We start from the raw sequence: 24,640 nt of genomic DNA, 5'->3' as shown, positions 1-24,640 counted from the left end.
GCATTTAATTTCAAGTATTATTGTTTGTGACTCTGTATTCAGTTTGTACATATTGGGATCACAAAGATCATCATGCAGTCTGAGAACGGTTGTCTTTTTAGTGTATGCTGGAATAGCCTGTAACTTATACCTATAAATTAGAGGAATGAATTGAACCTGTTTTCAGATTCTGTGGTAGTAATGATTAATTGTTTGTTTGATTCCATAAGAATATTTGCATATGACCTCAGTTTATATTTTGTACCTTCACGTCTTACCTGGTTGTTGTTCTGAGGCATTCTGTGATGCACTGGTTACAGAATCGCCTAAAAGAGAACATATAGAGAGCCTAGGTTATACAAACTGAAACAGTATTCATTTATTTATTTTGTTATAATATAATAAGCCATCTTCTTGCACAATGCACAATCTGAGGGCTTTACTCAATGGTGTTATTTCTGTACAAAATTTGCATTTTACCTTTTATCTGTGTGCCTTTATTTTCTTGCCCTTGACTTTCCTTCCATGACTCTAACACATATTGTTACATTTAATAATGAGCATCTACACTCAGAGTTACATAGGTATCCATGGCTATGTGCATGGACTATGGCATATGCCAGACCTAGGATACTTGGGTCGAGACAACATAAGGGATGGGTCCCAAGGGGGATGTGTAGAGGGGGGGCAATGTGTATTGGTGTGGTAGCTACGGGCTGGTGACCAGGGTTGAAATGATGGCTGCGTGTGTGTGCAGCAGGTGAAGGGAAGTGGAACTGTGGGTAATGAATGTATGGGTTGTGGATGGCCTTGGTTGGATGGGCCTGTACTGCTCGGGCTGCCTAGTGGGTGGGGGAGAAGGGGATGTGATGTCAACATGTGGAACATGACCGAGAGCTAATTTAAATCCCTATTTCAATGACACGCATACATTACATTGAGCTTGACAGTGTTTTGTGGGGTGGATGTGTTTGTCTGGGCGAGGGGTATGCCAATTCATATGTGACGTATATTGCTTGGGGCCTATCAAGGCCTTCAACAGTGCATGTGGACATGTATCTGTCTGTTAATCTACCTTTGCTATCTACAGATGTCTGGCCATATATACCTCTGTGGGTGATTATATTTGCTTACATATTTTTAACTATGCTCGTATATACCTGTTGGGACATTTATCTGTGTACATATGTGTAACTTGCTGTGTATATGTGGACCCATGGCTGTTGACATATATATGTGCAGTTGTTGGCATTTGCATGTATATCTGTTCATATATTTGTATATGTATATATGTGTATATATATATATATATATATATATATATATATATATATATGGATAGTTTTATATAATATATATATATGTGTGTGTGTGTGTGTGACTACGTCTATAGATATGTTGTATCCATTTAGATAATAATATATTTACACACACACGTCCACCTAGCTGTACGTATACATTCTCTGTGCTGTTGCATGAATGGACTGGATGATATATTTCTGAAAATGTCAACTTTATTTGTATCTGTCATGGCTTAGTGTTAAATCCCTTTGTCTATGGTGTGCAGGGTCCTTGGTTCGAGCCTTGCAGGAGCTGTTTATTTGGTTGGTGGTACAGAACACCAGTGGTTGGATACTGTGTAATTAAGGCACTTTAAAGCAGTTTTAAGTAGGTTTGTGCAGTTCTGCATGGAGGAAAGCACTGCTGTGATATTGCTTAACCTGTGTAGACAGTGCTTACCCCTGCACAAACAGGCTTAAACCCACTTACTGCTGCTTAAAAGTGAGTACTGCTGCTTAGCCACGTGCTCATTTCTTTAAAAGAAAAGAAAAAGGGTTCATAGGAATGTGGTGAAAAAGGGGCACAAAGAGGAAAAGACAGTAAGGAAAATAGCTAGGCATGTGCAGGAAGGGTGTACAATCTTTCAACCAATCAGGGACAAGTCAAGGAAAAATCAGGGACAATCAGGGACACTTTTAAAATATTACTGCTATTAACTTGAAACATTGACAGAATCAGAGCATATGAATTAATACACATTTTCTGAAGTAAAAGAAGTCTATAACTCTTAATTATTGTCATTATTCATTAAGTGTAATTCACCACCATTCCTCCAAAAGTCTCTAGTTTTAGGAGGGATTAAGAGGGACAGAGCTAAAATTTGAGTCAAAATCAGGGACAGTTGAGAGGTATGAATAGGGAAGTTCCATAGCTGCCCATTTCTTCTAGAGCAGCAGCTGTGCATATACACTGAATTTGGAGGTAGATTTGGACACTCAAACCATGGGAGAGGGGTGAGGACAACATAAATTTGTTGTTATGCCAATTAGACCAGATTACATGTGTTCAGTGGACATGTGTGTAAAATGGACAGTTGTGTATGGGGCGAGATTTTTTGGGGGGAACAGATTGCCATTTTTTTTTTCTTCACGTGAGAGCTGGATGTTGGGGAGGGGTAGTAGGTATATTTGGGGAAGTAGGCTGGGTAGGTTAACAGATAAGTAAATCAGGACGCATACAGGGGCAGTATATTACACATGTACACCTTGGACAGGGAGGGGTGTTTGGAAGTCGCAAGCCCATGAGCCTCCAAATGGAAACAGTGGGACTGAGGTCCCCACTCATGGGCAGTCACCACTGCACCTTCACAGCCCCAAAGGAGGCTGTGCCGGGAGCTGTGTAAGAGGGGCAGGCTCACCCTCTAATTGAGTCACTCAGCCCTCAAGCTGGAGTAGCTGGTCTCAAAAAGCCCTATCCATATTCCTAAACACCATGGCCTGGACCTGACAATGGGTGAGTTGCTCCTCTCCACCCCCGTTCCCAGGTGGGGGCTGAGCCCCATCCCCTGCAGTGGTTCTACCCGAAGGTGGTGCAGGGCCTATGTAGGAGGAGGTCCCAGGCTGGACCCCAGACGTGCTGTTGCCCGGTGCCATGGCCAGCTGAGGTGGGACAGGTGGGTCCGCTGGGACCGGCCTTCCCAGACGGGCTATGGTGCTGCAGTTTACAGACAGATATGGGTTAGTAATAGTCGACAGCATTCAGGATTAGTTATAACAGCATGCATAGGTATACCCATTAACCCAACACACCAGATGTAAAACAGTTGCAGAGCAAGCAGAACACATGCATATATGGAACAACAGTGGCCATTACAACAGCATGCAGGTTTCATTGATAGCAACAGGCCACCAATATGGAGGTATTTTAACATGGCGCATGCATAGAAACAAATGTGAATATCTGTAAACCAATAGGACATATGTCCCAACAAAAGTTTGGGGTGTACACATACCGACTGAGGTGTGTCATTGAGTTATTATTGCACATATGGTAGGGGTGAGAGAGAGAGAGAGTTCAATTAACAGGTAATATATCCTTGTAGTTTTAACTACATTCATAGTCACTACAGTGATCTGTCCCTTACATGTATTATTACACTACCCAATGGCCTTATATTGTACAATGGTATGTTTATAGATTATTATATATGTGACCTGTGTCTTACATACAGGCGTGACAAGATGCCGGTGTTAGTGCAATGTATGTTGAGAATTGCTCTCATACACTTTGGGTGAGATGTTGGAATGATGGTTTGTTTTCATATACATTCTCTGACTATGTACACATCTGACTATCATTTATATGTTATTCACGGCTGCCTACATTTCTTGGATCATCACACTGCTTTTTCAGGGGAACAGGTTACCAGGCTGGTGATATGGGCCATTTATCTGGACATGCTAGACAGATTGGAACATTTGCGGGGTATGAATATGCATACAACTTTCTATTTGAACATTCTAGCAAATCCTGTACTGTTGGGTGTAATTATGCATACAGCTTTCTTTCTAAACATTGTAAAAAAATCTGTACAGGTGTGGGGTATGATTAGGCATACAACTTACTAGGACTCCTGGGATTCAAACCCCTGCTGTGTGTGACATAAAACATACAGTTAACATCACAGTACACTATGCTATCAGGGTATTAATGTAAAGCTTTCTAATATTTTCTATCTAGGACTCCGTCACTTGTACAATATGACTGACCTATTGGCACTTTCACTGTTATACAGACCTTCATACTCATTTTATCTGCATATCACAGTGTGGGTAGCATTGCTTAATACAACAGTACTATTTATAGTATACAACAGTTCAACAGCATAGAAGAGTAAATAGAAGCACTCCAGGGGTTATACCTTTATTCACAGATTAGTACACCCTTATTTCTACTGGTACGACACTTTCTCAGGCTGTAATATTTATTTGTTATGACAGTACATGCAGAATAATTACTAACCTGCCTCGCAACCCAGCCTTTTGCAACCTAGCATCATGGGCTTGCTGGTTCGCAACCCGCTCATTTGCAGCTGTCAGAGAAATACAATGCTATTTAGCCATACCTATCCATAGTATAAACAAGCTAGGCTATTATTACCTACTTAGTAGAATGAGTACTTACTCAGTACTGGGGCATTAGGCATCTGATGAGATTCCTGGATCCACTATTCCAGTACATCCCCCCTCCACCTCTTCAGGTCAGCATGGTGGTGCCTGACCTGCTCACCAGTCCGGGGGATACATGTGGCACTGGTGAGGTCACAGGCGAGACTGTCCTAGTTCTCCATTTTATACTACAAGCCCTGGTACTGGCCCTGCAGTAGTCTCTCCTCATGGTGTTTTACCAGGAGCCATACCATGATTTTTGACTCCTGGATGCCCCAGTGTTGTGCTCTGAATTGGGTGCCTTCACCCACTCCAGCCATTCTGCCTGCACTAGGAAGCTACAACCAGTTATGTGTAGTATTCCCACCTGTGGGGTTTAAATATGGCCAATTTCTCACACCTTTCCGTGATTGGCTGCATTTGAATAGGCTAAGCTATAGGCACACCTGCTTACCTAAGGTTGGCACTGCTTAAAGAGGTATACCACTAGGCAGATTGAATTGACTGCCCTACACATTGCTTACAATTACTAAGTTGGGCTGTGCAGCGGTTAGCATTGCTTAATAGTTAATTAGCATTTAATTTGCCTTTTGGCAGTGAGTTGTTTTTCATTCCAGGTTATATATGTGTCTGGTATCCATGATTCATGTGTACATACACTGTATGGGGTCTTGGGGACTTCTACACTTTATTACAATAACACCTCACATCTATGCTTACTGTACTCCAGTTCACATATTTATGTTATGTAGCAGGTTATACAACATCGTACTGTACATAGATTCAGTTCACATGTTTGGTTTGATTTTTCTCTGGTGAGGATTACTTTGCTGATACCTCATTCATATGTATTGCTATGATGGCTTAGTGGTTAACTACTGACCATAGTGTACAGGGTCCTGATTTCGAGCCTTGTAGAAGCTGTTTATTTTGTTGCTGGGCAGAACATGGGCCGTTGGGTACAGAGTGATTACGGCACATTAAAGCAGTTGTACGTGGGTGTGTGCGGGTTTATGCAGAGCTAAGCACTGCTAACCTCCTGTTACAGTTTCTAACACTACGTTAGCTTCTACTTTGTTTAATCTGTGTAGGTAATGCTTACCCCCATGCAGACACACTTAAGCACGCTTACTAGTGTTTATATATGCTTACTACTGCTTATTTGTGTGTAAACCTGCTTAATAGTGCCTTATTAATACAGTCGTCCAGTTCACATTTAAATGTTATTTAGTAGGTTATACAGCAAAGCATGACAAAATATGTTCATATACAGATTTCACATGGAAAATGGTATGTGCTGCAGTGGGACTCGAACCGGAATTGCCTGCTCGTCAGGCGGATGCTCTGCCCACTAAACTATTGCTGTGCTGCTTCATTTGCATATATCTTCCTTGTTGGTCCTTCCTGGTCTCCCACCAGGACACAAGTGCTCTTCAGCAATTACATTCTGCTAGCCGAGCACACTCAAGCAAATATGCATTCTGCGGCTACCATTCCATCTATACAGTGTAAGAAGGAATCAGTATTGCAAACTAAACAAGGATATACATTTTGAGCCTCAAGAGCAGGAGCACACTCAAGCAAATCTGCAGTCTGCGGCTACCACTCCATCTATACAGTGTAAGAAGGAATCAGTATTGCAAACTAAACAAGGATATACATTTTGAGCCTCAAGAGCAGGAGCACACTCATGCAAATCTGCAGTCTGCGGCTACCACTCCATCTATACAGTGTAAGAAGGAATCAGTATTGCAAACTAAACAAGGATATACATTTTGAGCCTCAAGAGCAGGGTCAGTCTACCCAGGCATTCTACTTGTATGTTTTATGAGAGTGAAGCTATTACATTAGCAGTATTTCTTAGTAGTTCTCAGCTTGCTAATAAAACTGACTGTTGTAGCCTTGTGCCCCCCCCCGATAGTACAATAATCCTAACTGTCCAATAGACAGTATATATTTAATTCACATCCCTGTGACTAAATTAAATTAACCATCAAGCAGCCCTCTCAGTTCTTTCTGCCTTAGTTTGTATCACTTGGAGGATCACCTGCGTATTTGCATCTCTATCATTGCTAATGTATCTCCCTACTCTAATCTGTGCACAAACTGGTTACTAATCAGCAAGTCAATGTAAAGACACACTCCCAACCTTAATAAACTTTGCTGTCTCTTCTCGCCTTCACTTTACAGGTAGTTTGAATTATTACTTACCCTCTCTGAGGCCTTCACTGATTTCCACTGATTGCCTCTCTGGTTTCTTTGCATTCCACCTGGTTTACACCCCTTGTGCTATCTCCCTCCCCCAATACAAAGTCTATATTAGAATCCTGCTGAGAATGGAGCCATCTTTAAATTTCTAGTCTCCCACCAGGACACAAGTGCTCTTCAGCAATTACATTCTGCTAGCCGGTAAGCCATTAGACCTCAGGAATTTGTTTTAAAAGTGTTCAGATTTGTAAAGTAATACTTACTTTTTTCTCTTGCCTTGGTTGGCTCTGGCTCTGCCCCACTCCGTTCACCCTCACTAATGCTCGGGCTCTCTCTGATCCCCTGCCCTGCCCCCTATTCCCTCCCGCCCCCACTACCTCTACATTTATAGTAATCATAGCCACACCCATAATGCACCCTCACATCACCTCCACCAGTCACAGCTCCTCAAGTCATATCACATTAAACCACACCAACTTGTTCCACACAAAATACTCCCAATCACTCTCATTCCCACTAGGCATTTTTTGCATCACCCACACTACTTCCCCATCCACATATAGTGCAACCCTATAATTCCTATTCAGACCCCCACCTAGAAACAACATAAACTTTATAACCATGACTATCACACAACTAAATCTAGTCTGTCTTCTCATAATTCTTTACAACACCACAAGTTATCACTCTAGCAATATCCCTAAACTTAGTAGCATGACACTACATTATGCACTCTCATACACAGACACCACACATTATAATAATATCTGCCCACACTTATTCAAGAACTACATAATGGACCAATTCAGAACTAAACACATATTCTCTCATTCCTACTCCAAAAAAAACACAATACTTTCTCACACTCCTCACCAAACTCCAACATCTGTATAACCATTTTAACTCCAGGCTCACCATAAGTGGGGATATCCACCCCAACCCAGGCCCAAATCCATCCTGTCCAACACAAACTGCTCCAACACAAATGTCAGAACATAACACCCCCACTTTCTTCATCCCTGGGCAAATCAACAACAGCAGCAAAACCAACCATCTTTTAATGCTAAATATTAATATTAGAAGTATCAAAAATAAAATACCTGAACTCCAGGCCACAATAGCACACTACTCCCCAGACATAGTTGCTTTGACAGAAACCTGGCTAAATAAAAACATAGCTAACTCAAAAGTTCTCCCTACTGGCTACAATATCATTAAACAAGACAGACCACTTCATAAAGGGGGTGGAACTGCCTTACTCTACAAGTCCAACTTAACTGTGCATCAATTACCAAACTCCTACCCCTCCCCCAATAATTGGGACATACTTATCTCACAACTTCAACTTTACCCTAAAAAGGTCATCACCACAATTGTGATCTATATTCCACCTGGTAATACACCTGCTAGCCTTGAAGACTTCTTATCCTGGTGTTCTTCCACATACAAGAAACCCTTATTCTGGGGGACTTCAACCTAGATTGGTTCACCTGTATATCAGAACCACCAAGTAATCTAATACATCTCCATGGCTACCAGCAGCTAGTCCAAATTCCAACTAGGTGTGATAAAAAATCTAAAAGTAAATCCATCCTTGACTGGGTCCTAACTAACAACCTCACATTGTACCCTCACACAGGCAGTCTCCCAGACACCTTAAGTGACCACAACATAATATACTTTATACGTAGTAGAACAAGCATATGCAAAACCACTAACTATATATCCACTAGAAACACAAAAAAATGCTCTCCTGAGGTCCTCAACACTTTACTGTGTAACTGTGACTGGACCCCCTAAAAACCCTCCTACTTGACCAGGCTGTAGCATATTTCAACAAAACATTTCTACAACACCTAGACACTGTCGCTCCATTGCGCAAAATCAAATTTAGAACCTCTACTAACCCCTGGCTCAGTAAAGAAACCAAACAAATCCTCAAGTCCAGAGACACTGCCTGGCGTTACTATCAAAAAAACAAAGAAACACAAAGCCTAACTAAGTACCAAGAACTGCGCAACCATGCAAAAAAATGCATTAGGCTGGACAAAACACCTACTACACAACATTACAAACTAAATACCAACACAACCCGCAAAAATTTTGGAAAAATGTAAACCAGCTACTAAAATCCACCCAAAAGGCTATCCCCAAACCAACCACCCCTGACACTAAAGTTCCCATCGAAACTCAATTCAACTCCCACTTTGTGAACTCAATTCTATCCTTAGTATCACAGGACAGTTCCTTCCTCACTATCCCCCCCAACACAAATAACACTAATACAAGCTTTACCCTCAAAACAGTTTCCACCACTTCAATCAAAAGCATGCTCTCCAAACTAAAAACCTCATCAACAGCAGCCGACCTACTCCCCAGCTATTTCTTGAAACTCACAGCAGATGCTTTGCTATCCCAGTCTCCACTCTCATAAACAGATCAATTGTTGAAAACTATGTGCCCAAACTCTGGAAAATATACTATGCTACACCCATACATAAAGGCGGGACCTCCACTGAACTTAATAACTACAGACCCATTGCTTTACTCTCCCCCCTGGCCAAAATCTTAGAAAAATGCATCCATACCCAGATGCTAAACTATCTCCTAGACTGCAACATCCTGTCACCTACACAGCATTGTTTCAGACCTGCCCATAGTACCACTACAGCTCTCCTCTGCTTCACAGACTCAGTAAACCATCTCAAAAATGAAGGCCTGCAAGTGTCTTTTTTTGGATATGTCCAAAGCATTTGACACAGTCTCACACCAAATCCTGCTAAACAAACTAAACCAATATCATCTATCTAATTCCACTCTTACCTGGTTCCAAAGCTACTTAACTGACAGGTACCAAGCTGTGAAATGGGAAAATTCTCTCTCTCCTCAACTGCCCATAACTATAGGAGTCCCACAGGGTTCTATCTTAGGACCACTACTATTCACAGTCTTCACAAATGACCTCCACACCTCCACACAGCATGCATCTATAATTCAGTATGCAGATGACACTACCTTAATCTGTGCTGCACAAAACATTCCCACCCTCCTACAAACAACTCAACTAGCATTCTCTGATGTTGAAAACTACCTTACCAAAGCCCAACTTATCCTCAATCCAAAGAAAACTCAGCTTATGATTATAACCAGTTCTAACAAAAACACTAACAGTCAATTCACTATCTACTCCACAAATGCTACTCCAATTGCTTCAGTGGCACAGGCTAAGCTATTGGGAATAACCATAGACTCCCACCTAAAATTTGATAGTCATCTGAACTTAACTATTAAAAAAGTACATGCCAAACTGGGGTCACTCTACCGTATCAAACCATTTCTTACCAACAACACAAGATCAGCCATTGCTCGCTCCTAGCTTCTATCCACCCTACTCTATGCATCTCCCATTCTGACTAATCTCAACAAAACTGAACTAAGCAAAATGGAAGCTTGCTATAACTGAATTGCCCACTTTGCTGCAAATTGCTCATATAGAACTCATCACTGTACTGCTTTGAGACAGCTCCACTGGCTTGAACTGCCCAACCTCCTAACCTACAATCAGCTCTGCCTCTGTCATTCTATCTATTACCTCCCCAATAAGTGTCCTGCCCTCAAAAACCTAGTACAACATCACTCAGCCAAAAGGCCTCTTAGATCATCAAGCAAACTACTACTAGAAGTCACCAACAGCTACAATAGCTTTGGAGATGCACTATATAGTAGTTCGGTGGCTAAAAAATGGAACTCTGTCCCTACTAGCATTCAAAACACATCATCCAAATCCTCCTTTAAAGACCTCATCAGGCAACATCTCAAGCAAAGTTGGCAGTGCCATGATTGCTCCCCAGGCTAGTGAAAGCGGATAACATATGCATACTAAATCTAGAGCAATTGATAATAGTTTTTAAATCTTACTCACAAACACTGGCTAATCTACAATGTATGTACTGTACCTGTGTACTATGTATATATTCGACCTACGTTCCAAAGTTCATCCGTACACCACAAATCTATTACTTACCTTTATTTTTAAAATTAATATTTTTTTGATTGTACTCTCCACTGTAACTGTTTGGGCAGCATACCACTGTAAAAACATGTCTCTTGTAATTTGTGGGTATATTGATCATGTCTAAATAACTAAATGTGTCTGTAATTTTTCTTTGTGGAGCTTTTCTCCCCGGGCCTCTGCTGAAAAAGGGCCTTTTCGGCTCAGTCAGACACCCCCGGTTAACAAATGTAAAATAAAATAAAATAAATAAATAAAATTGTTATCCTCTTCGGCCTTTTAAGCTGCTTTAACCATCACTAAGCGATGGGCATATCCGTGCACCTATAGTTAGCTATACTCAGATTTAAGATCACTATAATGTGTTTTCTTCAGTTTATTTATATGTACTGTTGTTGTACACATGGGGAACTGTTGGTTGGGATATGTGGACACCTATGAGTGGCCTCGCTCATTTATTTCCACTTTCCAGGGTTGGGAGGGTGGTTTAATGGCTAAGGTGTTTGCCTTACAAACACAAGGTGCAGGATATGAGTCTCATAAGGAATAATTGGCTAGGCTTAAAATGGCTCGCCAGGGCAGTTAGCTTAGTACTAAACTATGAACCTATGAACCTTTCTGCCACTGTTCTATATTGCATGGGCATGTTTATTCTGAGAGCTCTGCTGTCAGACAAGCCCCCTGCACTCACACATGCTCTGTGTAAGCCTAGGAGGTTGGGCAGCGCGCCTTCACTAATATGCATCGTGCGCTACCATCCTTTTCCTATGTGGCCACTTCCGTGCAAGACTAGACTAGTCCTGCATGGAAGATTAGTAAATCTGAGGGATAGTGATAACCTTTATGAATCATACAGATCATCTTTAAAGTTATAGTGATCTTTTAAATTTAAAATATTTGCATGACTCATAAGTGCTTTCACTGACACTGTGATTCTTGTAAGTTTATTTGCTCTAGAATCATTTTTGTTGAAAATACAATTAAAATCTCCTCTCAGAATGAAACTAACTTCCATATGTGTTATTAATAAGTTATTTTTCTTTGATTTATTTTTTTAGCACCCATACCAGGTAACCAACACATATGAGCAGGAGTATAAATTCTATTTTGATATTTGATTATAAGTATATTAAATGTGCCTTCTTTATCTTCATATTTAAATAAGGCTTTTGGCATTATAATATTTTGTGTCCACAAGACAGCAACTCTTCTTTTATGTGTAAAAGAGGAATGAGTTAATATATTGTATTTACTTACATTTAATTTATTAATTTCTTCAGATAGTTTGTTTCTTGCAGGCAGAACTAGAATGTGTGTATTATTTGAATTAAAAAAAAAAAATTCTGAGCCCCCTTTTTAAATGATTTAAACCATAAATGTGAAAAGATAAAAAATATAGCGACCACATCTATAATCTAAACAACAAGGAAAATAATTTAATATGTTGCACAAAATAACTACATTAAAAATGTTAAACCAAATATTTCTATTAGTTCTGACAAACTTAAAAAAATAATAAGATAAAATAAATAAAATGAGCCTAACATGCTTACTAATAAAAAGTAAAGCCAATAAATAAACCATATTAATGTATTTAAAAAACAACCTAGATCCATTGGATCCTAGTTTAACTAGATATAACTAGTCAAACTATCCTTCCTTTCTTCTAAACCTACAATCAAACCAAGATGAACATAAAACCTGCTATGACTGCAGAAATTGAATACTAAAAATTTCTTTGTAAGTTTTTAAAATTTTAAGAGACTTAATATTATGTTTAACATTTTCTATTTTTTAATAAAACATAGTTGAAAAATAGAATTGATTCCTATTAATCACATAATAAAATAATTAAAACAACATATGAAATGTGATGTTGATATATATATATATATATATATATATATATATATATATATATATATATATCAACAAAACCAATATCTAATAAGGACAAATTTAATATAATAAATTTTAAACTAGCATGTAATCTAACTCTTGTATATTAAATATATATGACCACAAATTTTCACATGAATAAAGTGAAGTTAAATTAGCCCTTTAATCATAACTAAGAAACTTTTGACTTTACTTTAAAATAAAATTAACTTTCTTTTTCTTAGGGCAGGGCAGTGGTACAGTGGTTAGCATTATCACCTCAAAGCAAGAGAATCTCTGGTTTGACTCTCAGTTGAGGTTCCTTCTGTGTGGAGTCTGTATGCCATCCCTGCATTCATGTGTGTCTTTTTCAGATGCTCCAGTTTCCACCCACATTCCAAATAATTACACCTGCAGCATTTTTCCCTGGGCCACCATTGAAAATGGGCTCTGTCCCAGTTGGACTTTCCCAGTAACCAAATGTTAAATACAATTTTTCTAGCCCTCCATTTTACCAAAGACAATAAAAAAAATGCTAGAACTTTAAATACACGCAGCTCAGAAGTTACTTTTAAAAGGTTAATGGACAATTACAAAGATATGCATCTGGAGCCTTTCTCCCCAGGCCTCCGCTGAAAATTGGCTTTGTTCCAAGTCAGACTTTCCCGGTTAACAAATGATAAATAAATAAATAAATAAATAAATAAATAAATTACAATTAATAGTCTTTTTCAAGAAAGAAAAGAAAGCATTTTAATGAAGTGCAAGTGATCTCATATTTTACGTATTTGATAAGGTAAAGCTTTTGTAACTATATATATATATATATATATATATATATATATATATATATATATATATATATAAACATATGAATATGAAGCATAAACATCATGAAGAAACTTGAGAAAGAGTATTTTGTTTAATAGGAAGAAATGCATTATAAATCTATTTTACTTGTCTGATTTATGTATTCACCCCTGGTAACTGACTACAAAAGAATACATTAGTCCACATTATATAAAAAGAAGGATATAGGTACAGTATACAGACATATATATATATATATATATATATATATATATATATATATATATATATATATATATATATATATATATATATATATATATATATATACATTTATATAGATAGATATAGATAGATATAGATATAGATATATATATATATAAAGACAGAAAAATAACTGAAGCAAAACAGATATGGACAATGTATTATATCTTTTTCTGTTGCAGATAATGTACATTGCACCTTCTAAATATGTGTATTTCTTGACTGTAAGTCTTTACCTGATACCTGACCTGGCACGTTTAACAGCTGGAATGTCCACAGAGGCTCCCCATTGCAGAATATAGGGCATATACAAAATGTCCCACTCATATCTCCTCAAAGCCCACTCCCTGAACTCCATCTCTAACAAATTGATGAGGGGCAAGCTATGCCTGAACTGTAAAGCACTTTCATAATCTACTCCAATGAGCCTTCTATATAGAGACCAACACCTTGTCTATAACACAAAAAGATATGTTGGAAAGACAGCTATGTGTTCCAGTGATAAGCCTTTCTTTAGAATAGGCCTCCCATCAATGTGAAGCAGAGGTCTTTCCCTAAACCACATGAAGTGTAACTCTGACTGATGAATGAGAAATCAGGAATTTACCCCCTGAAATGGCCTCTAATGTCTCAAATGGACAGAAGTAATTTATACTGCTTGAATATCCAAGTCCTAGTCTACATATACCCCTAAAACAATCATCTTAGTGTACCAACATTTGTCAAATACAACTTTAGATGCATGGCTAGGTTTAAGAGGACCCCTGTGATCATTAGCCTAGTATACACCCAAAAACTCATATATTAACAAGTGACTTATGTCATAATGGATTTTGTAAGAATGGACAATAAATTGAAACAGAAGCATTCTGTGTTTCAGATTTTTATTTTACATTTGTTAACCGGGCTAGTCTAGCTGGATATATGTCCATTTTCAGTAGAGGCCCGAGGAGAAAAGCTCCACTCATACTATATTTCAATGGGACAATTTACAGAGTACATAATTAAGTACAAAGTGAATTATCATTTAGTAACATGAATAAACAAAAAATAAATATACATGAAGTATCTAAGGCACATACTATAAAAAAAAAAAAAAAAATTGTTAAGTAAAAAGCATTACAAAAATTGTTGTTCAGTATAAAGCAATTATGAAAAATTAGGATCAGCAAGAAGGTTTCAAAAGAAATAAGAAGAAGAGAAGTAAAACAGGAGATAAGAAGGGAATAAAAAGGAGGAAGAGGGAAAGAAGAAATAGTCTGAGAGGAGAAGGGTTAGAATGTGTATAAGAGGACAGGGGAGAGAGAAAGGAAGAGTAGGTTAGAGCATGAGAGGATAGTAACAGGGCAATAAGAAGTAGGAGTAAGTATATTTACTAAGTAAAGTGTAGAGTTCTAGTGGTGGAGGTGAAGGAAGAAATTAGTCAGGAGTCCAACAGGAACAGAGCCAGTGATTTTGGAAATACAGTTTGATTTTTTGTTTGAACAGAGGTAAGGAGGAAGTTAGAGTGATATCAGTGGGTAGCTGATTCCATATCCTTCCTATAGTATTAGTGAAAAGAGAGTCACCAGCTAGGTTATGGGACTTTACTGATTTAGTCATGAGTTTGGAAGAAGATCGAAGGGAGGTAAGATTATTGTAAGGGATTAAGAGTTGAGAAAGTATAGGGGTGTTATAAGGTTGGTAAAGTATCTTGTGAGCAATGGTAAGTTGTGAGATCAAAAGACAGTTTTGTAGCTCAAGCCAGCCTAGGAGTTTTAGGTTATGACAGTGATGTGTTCTGAAAGGGTTACTGGTGGCAAAGCGGGCAATGCTATTGTAACAAGTTGCTAGTTTATTTAGGTTGGCCTTCTTAAGGTTAGTGAAAATAGGTGAGGCGTAGAAGAGAGTAGATATAAGATGGGAGTGGGCAATGGTAGCTCTGGTAGAAGGTGTGAGAAAAGGTTTGATACGGTATAATGATCCTATTTTTTTATTAACAGTTTTGATGGTGTTATTGATGTGTTGATCAAAAGTCAGATTGTTGTCGATGGTAATTCCTAGCAGTTTAGTTGTTGTGTCAGGAGAAATAACAGTAGAGTCATTAGACAAAATGTTGAAGTTTAATGGGGAGGCTCGAGTGGTAGGAGAAAAAACGAGAAGTTTTGTTTTTTTAGCATTAAGGAGGAGGTATCGTCTAGTAAACCAAGTTTCTACAGTGTTAAAGGTAGTTTGAGTTAGAGACAGTAGTTCTGTGGGGGTGGATGCTGAGCAAATGATTGTTGAGTCGTCGGCATATTGGATGCAGGTAGCTTGAGGGATGACTGTGTTGAGATCGTTTATGTATAGGGAGAAGAGAAGTGGACCTAGGATAGAGCCCTGTGGGACTCCAATTGAAACAGGCAATAGAGAAGAGATATGATTGTCCCAAAGGACGGCTTGATGTCTGTTGTTAAGATAGGAGGTAAACCATTTTAAAGCCAGGTTATCAAATGAGAGGGATTTAAGTGATCTCACATACACACACACACGCACACACACACACACACACACACACACACACACACGCACACACGCACACACGCACACACGCACACACACACACACACACACACACACACACACACACACACACACACACACACACACACACACACACACATGCACATACAACTGTTTTGATCTCTGACATAAAACCACATCTAGGGAGACAAAACTGTTCAATCTTTGTTGTCCTTAACTGTATTATGCTTTTACTTATATAGAATGACTGCCATTATAAATTATAAGAACATACAAAGTTTCCTCCATATCTTATTATCACATGTCAAATAATAACTATCCTTACTTTTAAAAATTAAGTTAATTCCTTTAATTGAATATCCAATGTGTACCATTGGACACTTCCAAACTCGCCTAAGATACAGCTGTATTTAATTATATACAGCTCCAATCTCACCCAAACTATCTCTTAGAAAATTTAAGGTATTTGATAAGTTATCTGTATCTCTGGAATTATTACCAGTTAAAACGGTACAATGCCTTCTACTTCTCTTATAATGGTTATCTTACTCAAATTCAAACCTTCTAGTACTGGCAAAAATAAGAATGGAGCACAACAGCATATGCAGTTTTTGTGCTATAGGTTTATAGGTTCATAGGTTGATACTAGGCTATCTGCCCTAGGGCATTTATAAGCCTAGCCAGAGTGTGTTTGGCTTTCGCCACCCTTTTAGATTAGTTGACTGTGCCTCTGTATAGTAGGTCACAGAAGGTAGCCCTTTTAAGGTTAGTTTACTGTACCTCTGTCAAGCAGGGACACAGAAGAGATCCCAGGGGTAAACTTACGATCTCCCATCCATGCTTCAAGATTTCTCTTCAAGAGGATCAGTGAGGGGCTCTGCCTAATATGGATTGGGATTTTGTCCCAGAGTGAGGGGAGCCTCTGGGATATGAATCTGTCCCTCCTGCATGTCCTATTTATTTCTATGCTGAGGTTCAAGTCCCTGGAGTGTGTAGCTCTAAGGGATTTGAATTTCTTGAGGTGAAGTATGTCCATTAATTCCGGGTTGGACATGGCTTTATACGTCAGACACAGATCGCCTCTGAGTAGGCGGTACGCAACTGAGTAGAGCTGGAGTTTTTTTAGCCGAGCTGCATAGGGCATCTGTTTGAGCTCCTTGATCCTCTTGGTGAGGTACTTTTGGGGTCTTTCCAGTTGCTGCAGGTGTCGGGTAAGGTACATCTCAAATGGGGCATTGTATTCAATTATGGGCCTGATAAGTGATGAGTAGAGGGGCACAATGACCTCTCTTGATCTAGATGTAAATCCTTTAATGATAAGGTGGGGTATATAGAAGGTCTTTCTAACCACTTTGGCAACGTGATTGTCAAAGGAAAGATTGCTATCTACTTGGGTCCCCAAGTCCCTAATTACTTTTTTCTGTACTTAATGGCTTACCACCTATGTGGTAATTTGTGGACAATTTGTTTTTCCCAAAGGGGATGACTAAGCACTTTTTGGCATTTAGCTTTAGGGCATTGCTCTGGCACCAGTTATCCATCTCTGTGAGACCTTTTTGTAGAATGCTTGTGTCAGCCAGAGAGTCGATTACGGCACCCAGTTTGCAGTTATCTGCGAACTTGGTCAGCCATAGTCCACCCATGTTAGCCTGTACCTCTGAGAAATATATACCAAACAAGAGAGGTCCCAGGACTGAGCCTTGTGGGACGCCGGTTATAACTGGTTTAGAGTCTGACATGGCACCTGCAATTCTGACCATGTGGGTTCTATCCCTAAGCCAGTTTGCAACCCATCTTGTGACATAGGGGTTGATATTTAAGCTGGTGAGCTTACTTATGATGCCCGAGTGGGGTATTGTGTCGAAGGCTTTTGCGAGGTCCAGGTGGGCTGTGTGGACTACCTTCCCTTCATCTATGGCTTTGGTAACTGTTTCAAAGAAGTCAACCAGGTTCAAGAGGCAAGATCTGCCCTTAACAAAGCCGAATTGGGTAGGATCCAGTGTCTGGAGGGTCCCAATGTCTTTGTTTATGATTTCCATGATGATACGCTCCATAGCTTTGCAAACCAGGCTAGTCAGGCTTATAGGGCAATAGTTTCCGCTGTCTGTTGTGGAACCAGCTTTGTGGAGTGGGACCACTGTTGCTGTACGCCATTCCTTGGGTACATATCCTATAGTAAGGCTGAGATTGAACAGTGACTTTATATGAGGGTTTAGTTCTTCTTGGAGCTCATGTAAGACGCAGCCCGGGACACCGTCTGGTCCCATTGATGCTGTGTTTTTTGCTTTGGAGAGGGCAGCTCTCACCTGTGCATCTGTGATCTCAGGAAGGCTACACTCTATTGGGATAGACATTTGCTGTTTTGGGGGGGAAGGGGGGGAGAAGTTTGCACTGAACCTTTCTGCCAGGATGTTGGCAATGTCTGGGTTCAGTGTATTTTTTGTCATTTTGCACTAACTCAGAGCATATCTGGGAGTTGCCTCCCAGGTTTCTGACATAACTAGGCCTTGTGATTATCTTTAGTGTCTTGTGCAATTTTTCTTTCGAAGCTGGCCTTAGATGATTTTATGAGGGATCATAGTTTCTTGCTAGTACTGATCAGAGACCCTTTTTGGGATTTTGCTCTATCATGTAGTAGCTTTTTTCTTCTGTTTTATAGCTTATTTATGGCTGGGGGTCCACCAGACAGGTCTCCTGCCTTTGGAGAAGTGAGTCTTGGTCTTATTTGGGATAGCATGAGTATGTTTTTCTGTGTTTATGTGTTTGGTTTGCTGATGCAATAGGTCTATGTGAGACTGGATTTGTGGTGTGTGTGGTTACCTTCTCCTCCTGACAGGCTGTGCCAGTACTGGGTGGAGAGAGCTTAGCCACCAGTTTGGCTATATGGTTGCATCTCTCACATATATTTGAGCTTGTTGGGAGGAGGAGAGGGTGGTCTCTATACATAAGGCAGTTGTAACATTGCCTCAAGATTCCCAGATTCACCAGCTGGACTGCAGAGTAAACCCGAAACTGACCTTTGGACATGCCTGAATAATACAGGAAACTACTTATTGACTGATTAGAAAGAACCAATAGGGAGCAAGTGCTTAAAAGGAGTATAAGATGATGTAGTGCTTATGTTTATTCGTGTTTACCTATGATATTACTTGTATGATCAAGTGCAGGACTTTAGAATGAAAATAGAGTGCTTATTTTGAGATTTAGAGTAGTTCTAAGGGAAACGGTGAAGAGCAGACTTTGTGGAGCCGGGAATAGTTTAAACCTGTTTAAGTGGTGCTGCCCGATGCTTCTCTGTGCACAAGACCATACAAAAAGACAGTTGCAGGGTTTTAAGAGAGAGAGAGAGATCAAGGACTTTCTTAAATTTCAGAAAGTGGGAAAAAAGCAAGATTTTTTTTTTTTCTCACCTTGGCTATCAAGCCTGGAAAGACGCCAAAACCATGAGGCAGCAGGGTTTTAAGAGAGAGAGATCAAGGAGTTTGGAATTGACCCAAAATGGCCAATAAAACTACAGCTTCTAGGCAGTAACCACTCCTACAGGGACAGGCAGGCTGCTCAGTGTTAACCACTGCCACTGGTGAACACAAAGACTTCCCTTTACCCCAAGCAAGCACTGGCCTCCAAGAAACTTACAAACAGTTCAGAACAGCAAATTTGTAACTGAACTTTCTTAAACTTCAGAAAGTGGGAAAAAAAGCAAGATTTTTTTTGTTTTTTTTTTGTTTCAGTTTAAAGGTAGCAGAGATACACAAGTAGCAAAATAGTCAGAACAGTGCAGTAAATGACCCCACACTTGAGTGCTAGGCCAGAGTCAGGTAAAATGCAATTTTAAGAAAAACTGATTTTAAATTACGTGCAACACAGGAAATGCAGTAAACAGGCTCTAGATGTGTTCTAAATACTGTTTCTAATACAGATATCAACTTTAACAAGCCGGAAAATGCCAAAAAGTACGTGGCAAAGCAGTAATTTTAAGCAAAAAATCAGAAGAAAATACTTAAAATCTCAAAAGTGGCTCCTTTCTTCTCTCAGCATTTTCTCCCATATAGCTTGGTGTGACATTTGTATTTTAATTCCAAGTAAATGTCAAACAAAATATAGGCAGTTTATTGAAGTGAGCATGTGCAATGAAACATTAGCTGATTTTATCTTTCAAAAGCACAGAATCTTCAGGGATGCAAACACAAATTACAGCTGTTTTCTTTTTCATGTCTATAAAACTCTGCAATTACCCAGATAGGCAGTGTAATATATCTGGACCTCTTCACCAGTTCTGCTCTTCACTTTGTAAAGCTCTTAAATAGATGTAGAAGGGCAACGGGAGAAGAATGAAAAGGTTTCAATTAATCTAGCAGTATGAGGGCTGATCGGTGTACCACCAGTCTTTGAAACCTCGCATTTTATTTAAACTGCTTCCAATGTAGTGCAATGATTGTGCAGTCACTGAAACATGGTTTAAAGCCTTGGACAGCACAGGTGCTGTGCAGGGTATAATGCCTTCCACACATTTAGACCAGCTACTACACAGGCAGGGATTAAAGATGGACGTGTATCAATTTATATAAAAAAAATATATACATCAAGGCTGGTCAAACAGGATGATGCACTTGAGCTTCTCCACATTCAAATTACCACAGACAAAATCCTATACAACTTCCTTGCAATCTATAGATCCCTCTCTATGACACAGGAAACCTGTTAGTAAAACAACTTTTAAAGCATGATGCGACTCCAGGACCAAAGCAAAAACATTAATGTTATCATTTGATGGGCATGATCTATTGATTCAAACATAAAAGCCATATCTAGAGTCCACCAGTAAGAAGTAGTAACCATTTGAAATATTGGTACTGACTAGAACGAGTCCCAAAACATGAAGACTGAATGGCTGAAAAAACAGACTTACATGTACCAAGTCTGAGATGGCTATTTCCCAAACATTCTCTTTTCCCTGAGGTATGGTGATCTTGGAGTTGATATATATAGGTTTGAAGGGTGTGGATTGCTTGCCATCACATGAGAGGGTGCAGGGGGGCTTGTCCCCTGCAAATAAGAAGTTAAAAGGCGAATAATAATGTTTGAGATTCACTCTTTTTCGGTAGTCTAGATCTTTTTTTTTGGCTTTTCAGCATTTGTAATTTTGTGGCAACATTTTAATAGGGAGCCATGAGAAGTTCTTTGTTCATATTGTATATTGTGCTGTTAATGATACAAATAGCACTCAAAGTACTGAAACATCTATAGAACCCCATGCTGTACTCTGGTAAGAAGGTTATATTTATTAATGTGCTCAAAGATCTGGATGCAGACGAATTTCTTAAACATTTTTTTCCACTGGGGTATAAATTAGTTGTGGGCTGCTTGTCCTGTAAAGTGGAAGGGTTGGAAAAAGTCAGAGGAAGAATGAAAACATACTTAAAGGGGAGGTGATGGTTTTGTAGTAGACTATAGAAGGCTGAGTATGAAAGTTCAGGGGTTTTGGTATGAGATAAGCTGGATTTCCAGGAAAAGTTGGGTAATGCATGTAACATCTGTATTCAGTTTTTATGTCTTATTTCTTCAGCCACTTATACAGTATATTTATTTTTGACTATAAAACACTACACCAAATTCCACAGACATCAAACATAAAATGGTTGAAAAAACATGCTCGAATAGCAAAACAATCAAATTCCATTTTCACAGAAAGCAAATACTCAAAACATCGCAAAGCATTACAATGTATATGTTTTCACAGGGAACAAACCTCACTCAGCCCTCCATGGGTTAAGCCCCCACCATTTATACCAATTCCAGTCAGACAAACATGCACAAACATTTACCAAATGAAGAAACAGTGTCAAAGCACAACTACAGACCATGCAGAAGTGCCTTTCATTTCTAGTCAGTGACCAATCACTTCAACAGAGACAAAGCAAACTACACTGCCATCAAGAAACACTATAGAAACATCACCGACCAAAGCACAACTACAGACCATGCAGAAGTGTCTTTCATTTCTAGTCAGTGATCAATCACTTCAAAAGAGACAAAGCAAACTACACTGCCATCAAGAAACACTACAGAAACATTACTGCAGCAATAAATGCTACTCAATGCACTTTTCAACAATCCAGCTATGAACAATAGTTTAGGCCAACAACTTTCAGCTTTTACTAGCAAGACATGCCCTACATCCATATGGTCATGTGGTTGATTAGTGAGCTGTCTGGCAGCCATATTTTCAACTGATTACTTGCAAAATATAACAATGGACAAAGCTCAGGTTGAGAAATTTTGCAAATATATAGAGTACTGTTTATGTATAACTGTGAGGACAAAGGAGATGCTGGGATAATTTGAACATGTTTGTAGAACAAACACCCGTGAAGCTATTTATAAAATATTTGTATTTATTAAGATGGACATATAAGGCATGTAATTTTCTGAAATGCATAATGATAGATGTCTGATATATATATATATATATATATATATATATATATATATATATATATATATATATATATACATATATACAAAAATACATACATACATACTCTAGTCTACATTTATGCTACTTCAAGATTCCTCAGGGCCTGAAGGTCATCAAGTGGATGTACACTCATCTGATATCTGATATTAAATAGCAATTATTTCTGCTGGTTTTATAATGCTCGTTTAAATACATTGTTTTGGAGCATGTGAAGTCCACTTTGTACTTACCGATCTTCTTTACTTTTGGAATATTCTCCGATTCAGGAACTTTGTCTTGCACTATATAAAAAAGAGGGAGAATACAGTGATAAAATGTTATGCTGAAATATCTAGTAAGGCAGTTATCACTTATTAAATTTATTGTAGAAATATTGCTGAAACATAAGCTTGCTGCTGTATGACAGGTATAAACCTGCAGTTATTTTCCAATCTAGTCTACAAAAATAAAACTAGTTAACTATATGCTACTTGTTTTATCACTTTCTACTTATCTGTCTGTTATGGTAACGTGTTTTGTCTGCTTGAAAGTCAGAAGAGTTCACCTCTAGATATAAAACTGTCAAACTTGTCCTTGTTTTTATTTGTATTATTTGAGGGTTTGTGAAGTGTGTTGTGAGTATAAATAAACAGAGTTTAAAATTCTGATTACAATTTGCTCACCTATCAGGAAAAAGCTATGCTTATTTAGCTCTGGAGAAACTAGATGTCATCTCAGAAATGATGCTTAGTGGGTGCTTAGTGGGTGTATTTTCTTTAATTCATTTTGAAAACTAAAATACAGCAGGTTTTGATTGTCTATGGCCTAGTCATAATTTCACACAGCAGGACTGTGTTGATAGTTGTTTTAATGAATTTTATTTTTAATCAGATATAAAGATAAGAAGCCCAACATGAACACTTCCTACAGTCATTGGATGATGTTTCAGTGTATAACTTCGGACACTTATTTATCCAGGTCAGACCTTCCAACAAAATGTTTACAGAATACTGCACTGGTCATAATGGAGTAAATGTTTATAATGCACCATCTGATGATGAACTTCTGTGAGATCTAAGTAAAAACAAGAAAAATGTAAATTCTTGCACCTCACTATATATTTTTATAGTTAACTGGAGTTTCAATAGCACGGCTGATCCTGGCATAATATTCCAAGTCATTAGAATGTGGATATGATGTTAATAAATCAATATAGCATGGTTATTCACAAAATATATTTTCAGAGCCCCTTGTTTCAAATAAAGACTACAAGCCATAAGATTCCGAAAACTCATAAAGCAGAAACTGAGACTACAGTTGAAGCAGCTGAAACTAGTATTCTCCAAATGAAAGTAAATATCTTTTTCGGGAGGATCAATATTATCTGTGCACCCATGTGGGGGACATGGTCACCCCTCACCAGTTAATTTCATTCTTACACAGATTTGGAGATGAGGCAATGGTTGGTTTAGGAGTAAAATGAGCAGTGCCTGCTCCCAACGTTTTACCTCCTAGAGTTATAGTTTTAACACTGATTTGTATATCCATAAATAAGTCCTTCTTAGCTTTAAAACAAGTTCTAACCTTTGTTGTTCAACACTGTAGTGCACGTGTATGAAATTCTAACCTTAAAAATGTCAGTGATTACACTCAATGTATCAGCAGACACACATCCTTTGTAGTCATGGTATTCTAGTAGCAGTACAATTCTTGCTATTAACAGCACTTGTAATGATACAGCCTTAGCAATTATGTAACAAAACCATAGCAGTAAATAATAATAATAATAATTATTATTATCTTGTCAATTCATGACCATAACAGTAGCTCAATGCATAATACTGTAGTTTTTCTTTGTTTAGCATAATTACTATGATATATTTAAACAATAACTGACAACATCATTATGATATATGGGTAAATCTTAATATACCACACCACAGAGTTGGTTATTTCTATTATACAATGACATTATTTAAGAAAAAAAAAACGTACTTTTCTTAAATAATGTCTTTGTACTATGGCATCGTACTGTTCTTCCATGGCTGGTAATATCCTGGTGCCTTTTTTGATGTACTGCAC

General features: G+C 38.5%; 1 protein-coding gene across 1 annotated transcript in view; it reads right to left on the bottom strand.

Moving 5' to 3' along the window:
* Positions 1 to 24,640, bottom strand: part of LOC122797837 (putative GPI-anchored protein pfl2) — a 192,060-nt gene that overhangs the window by 74,027 nt on the left and 93,393 nt on the right. Inside the window, exons 4-5 of the mRNA XM_044066358.1 lie at positions 22,810 to 22,860; positions 258 to 305 (exon numbers count right to left, since the gene is read on the bottom strand). Of these exons, the coding sequence (XP_043922293.1) occupies positions 258 to 305; positions 22,810 to 22,860 (99 nt within the window). The remainder of the gene's footprint in view (positions 1 to 257; positions 306 to 22,809; positions 22,861 to 24,640) is intronic.

This window comes from Protopterus annectens, chromosome 3.part1 (genome assembly GCF_019279795.1).
Source record: "Protopterus annectens isolate FY-2018-M chromosome 3.part1, PAN1.0, whole genome shotgun sequence".
Taxonomy (NCBI): Eukaryota; Metazoa; Chordata; order Ceratodontiformes; family Protopteridae; genus Protopterus; species Protopterus annectens.
Note: the sequence above shows the minus strand (reverse complement) of the source record. Positions and strands in the feature narration are given on the sequence as shown.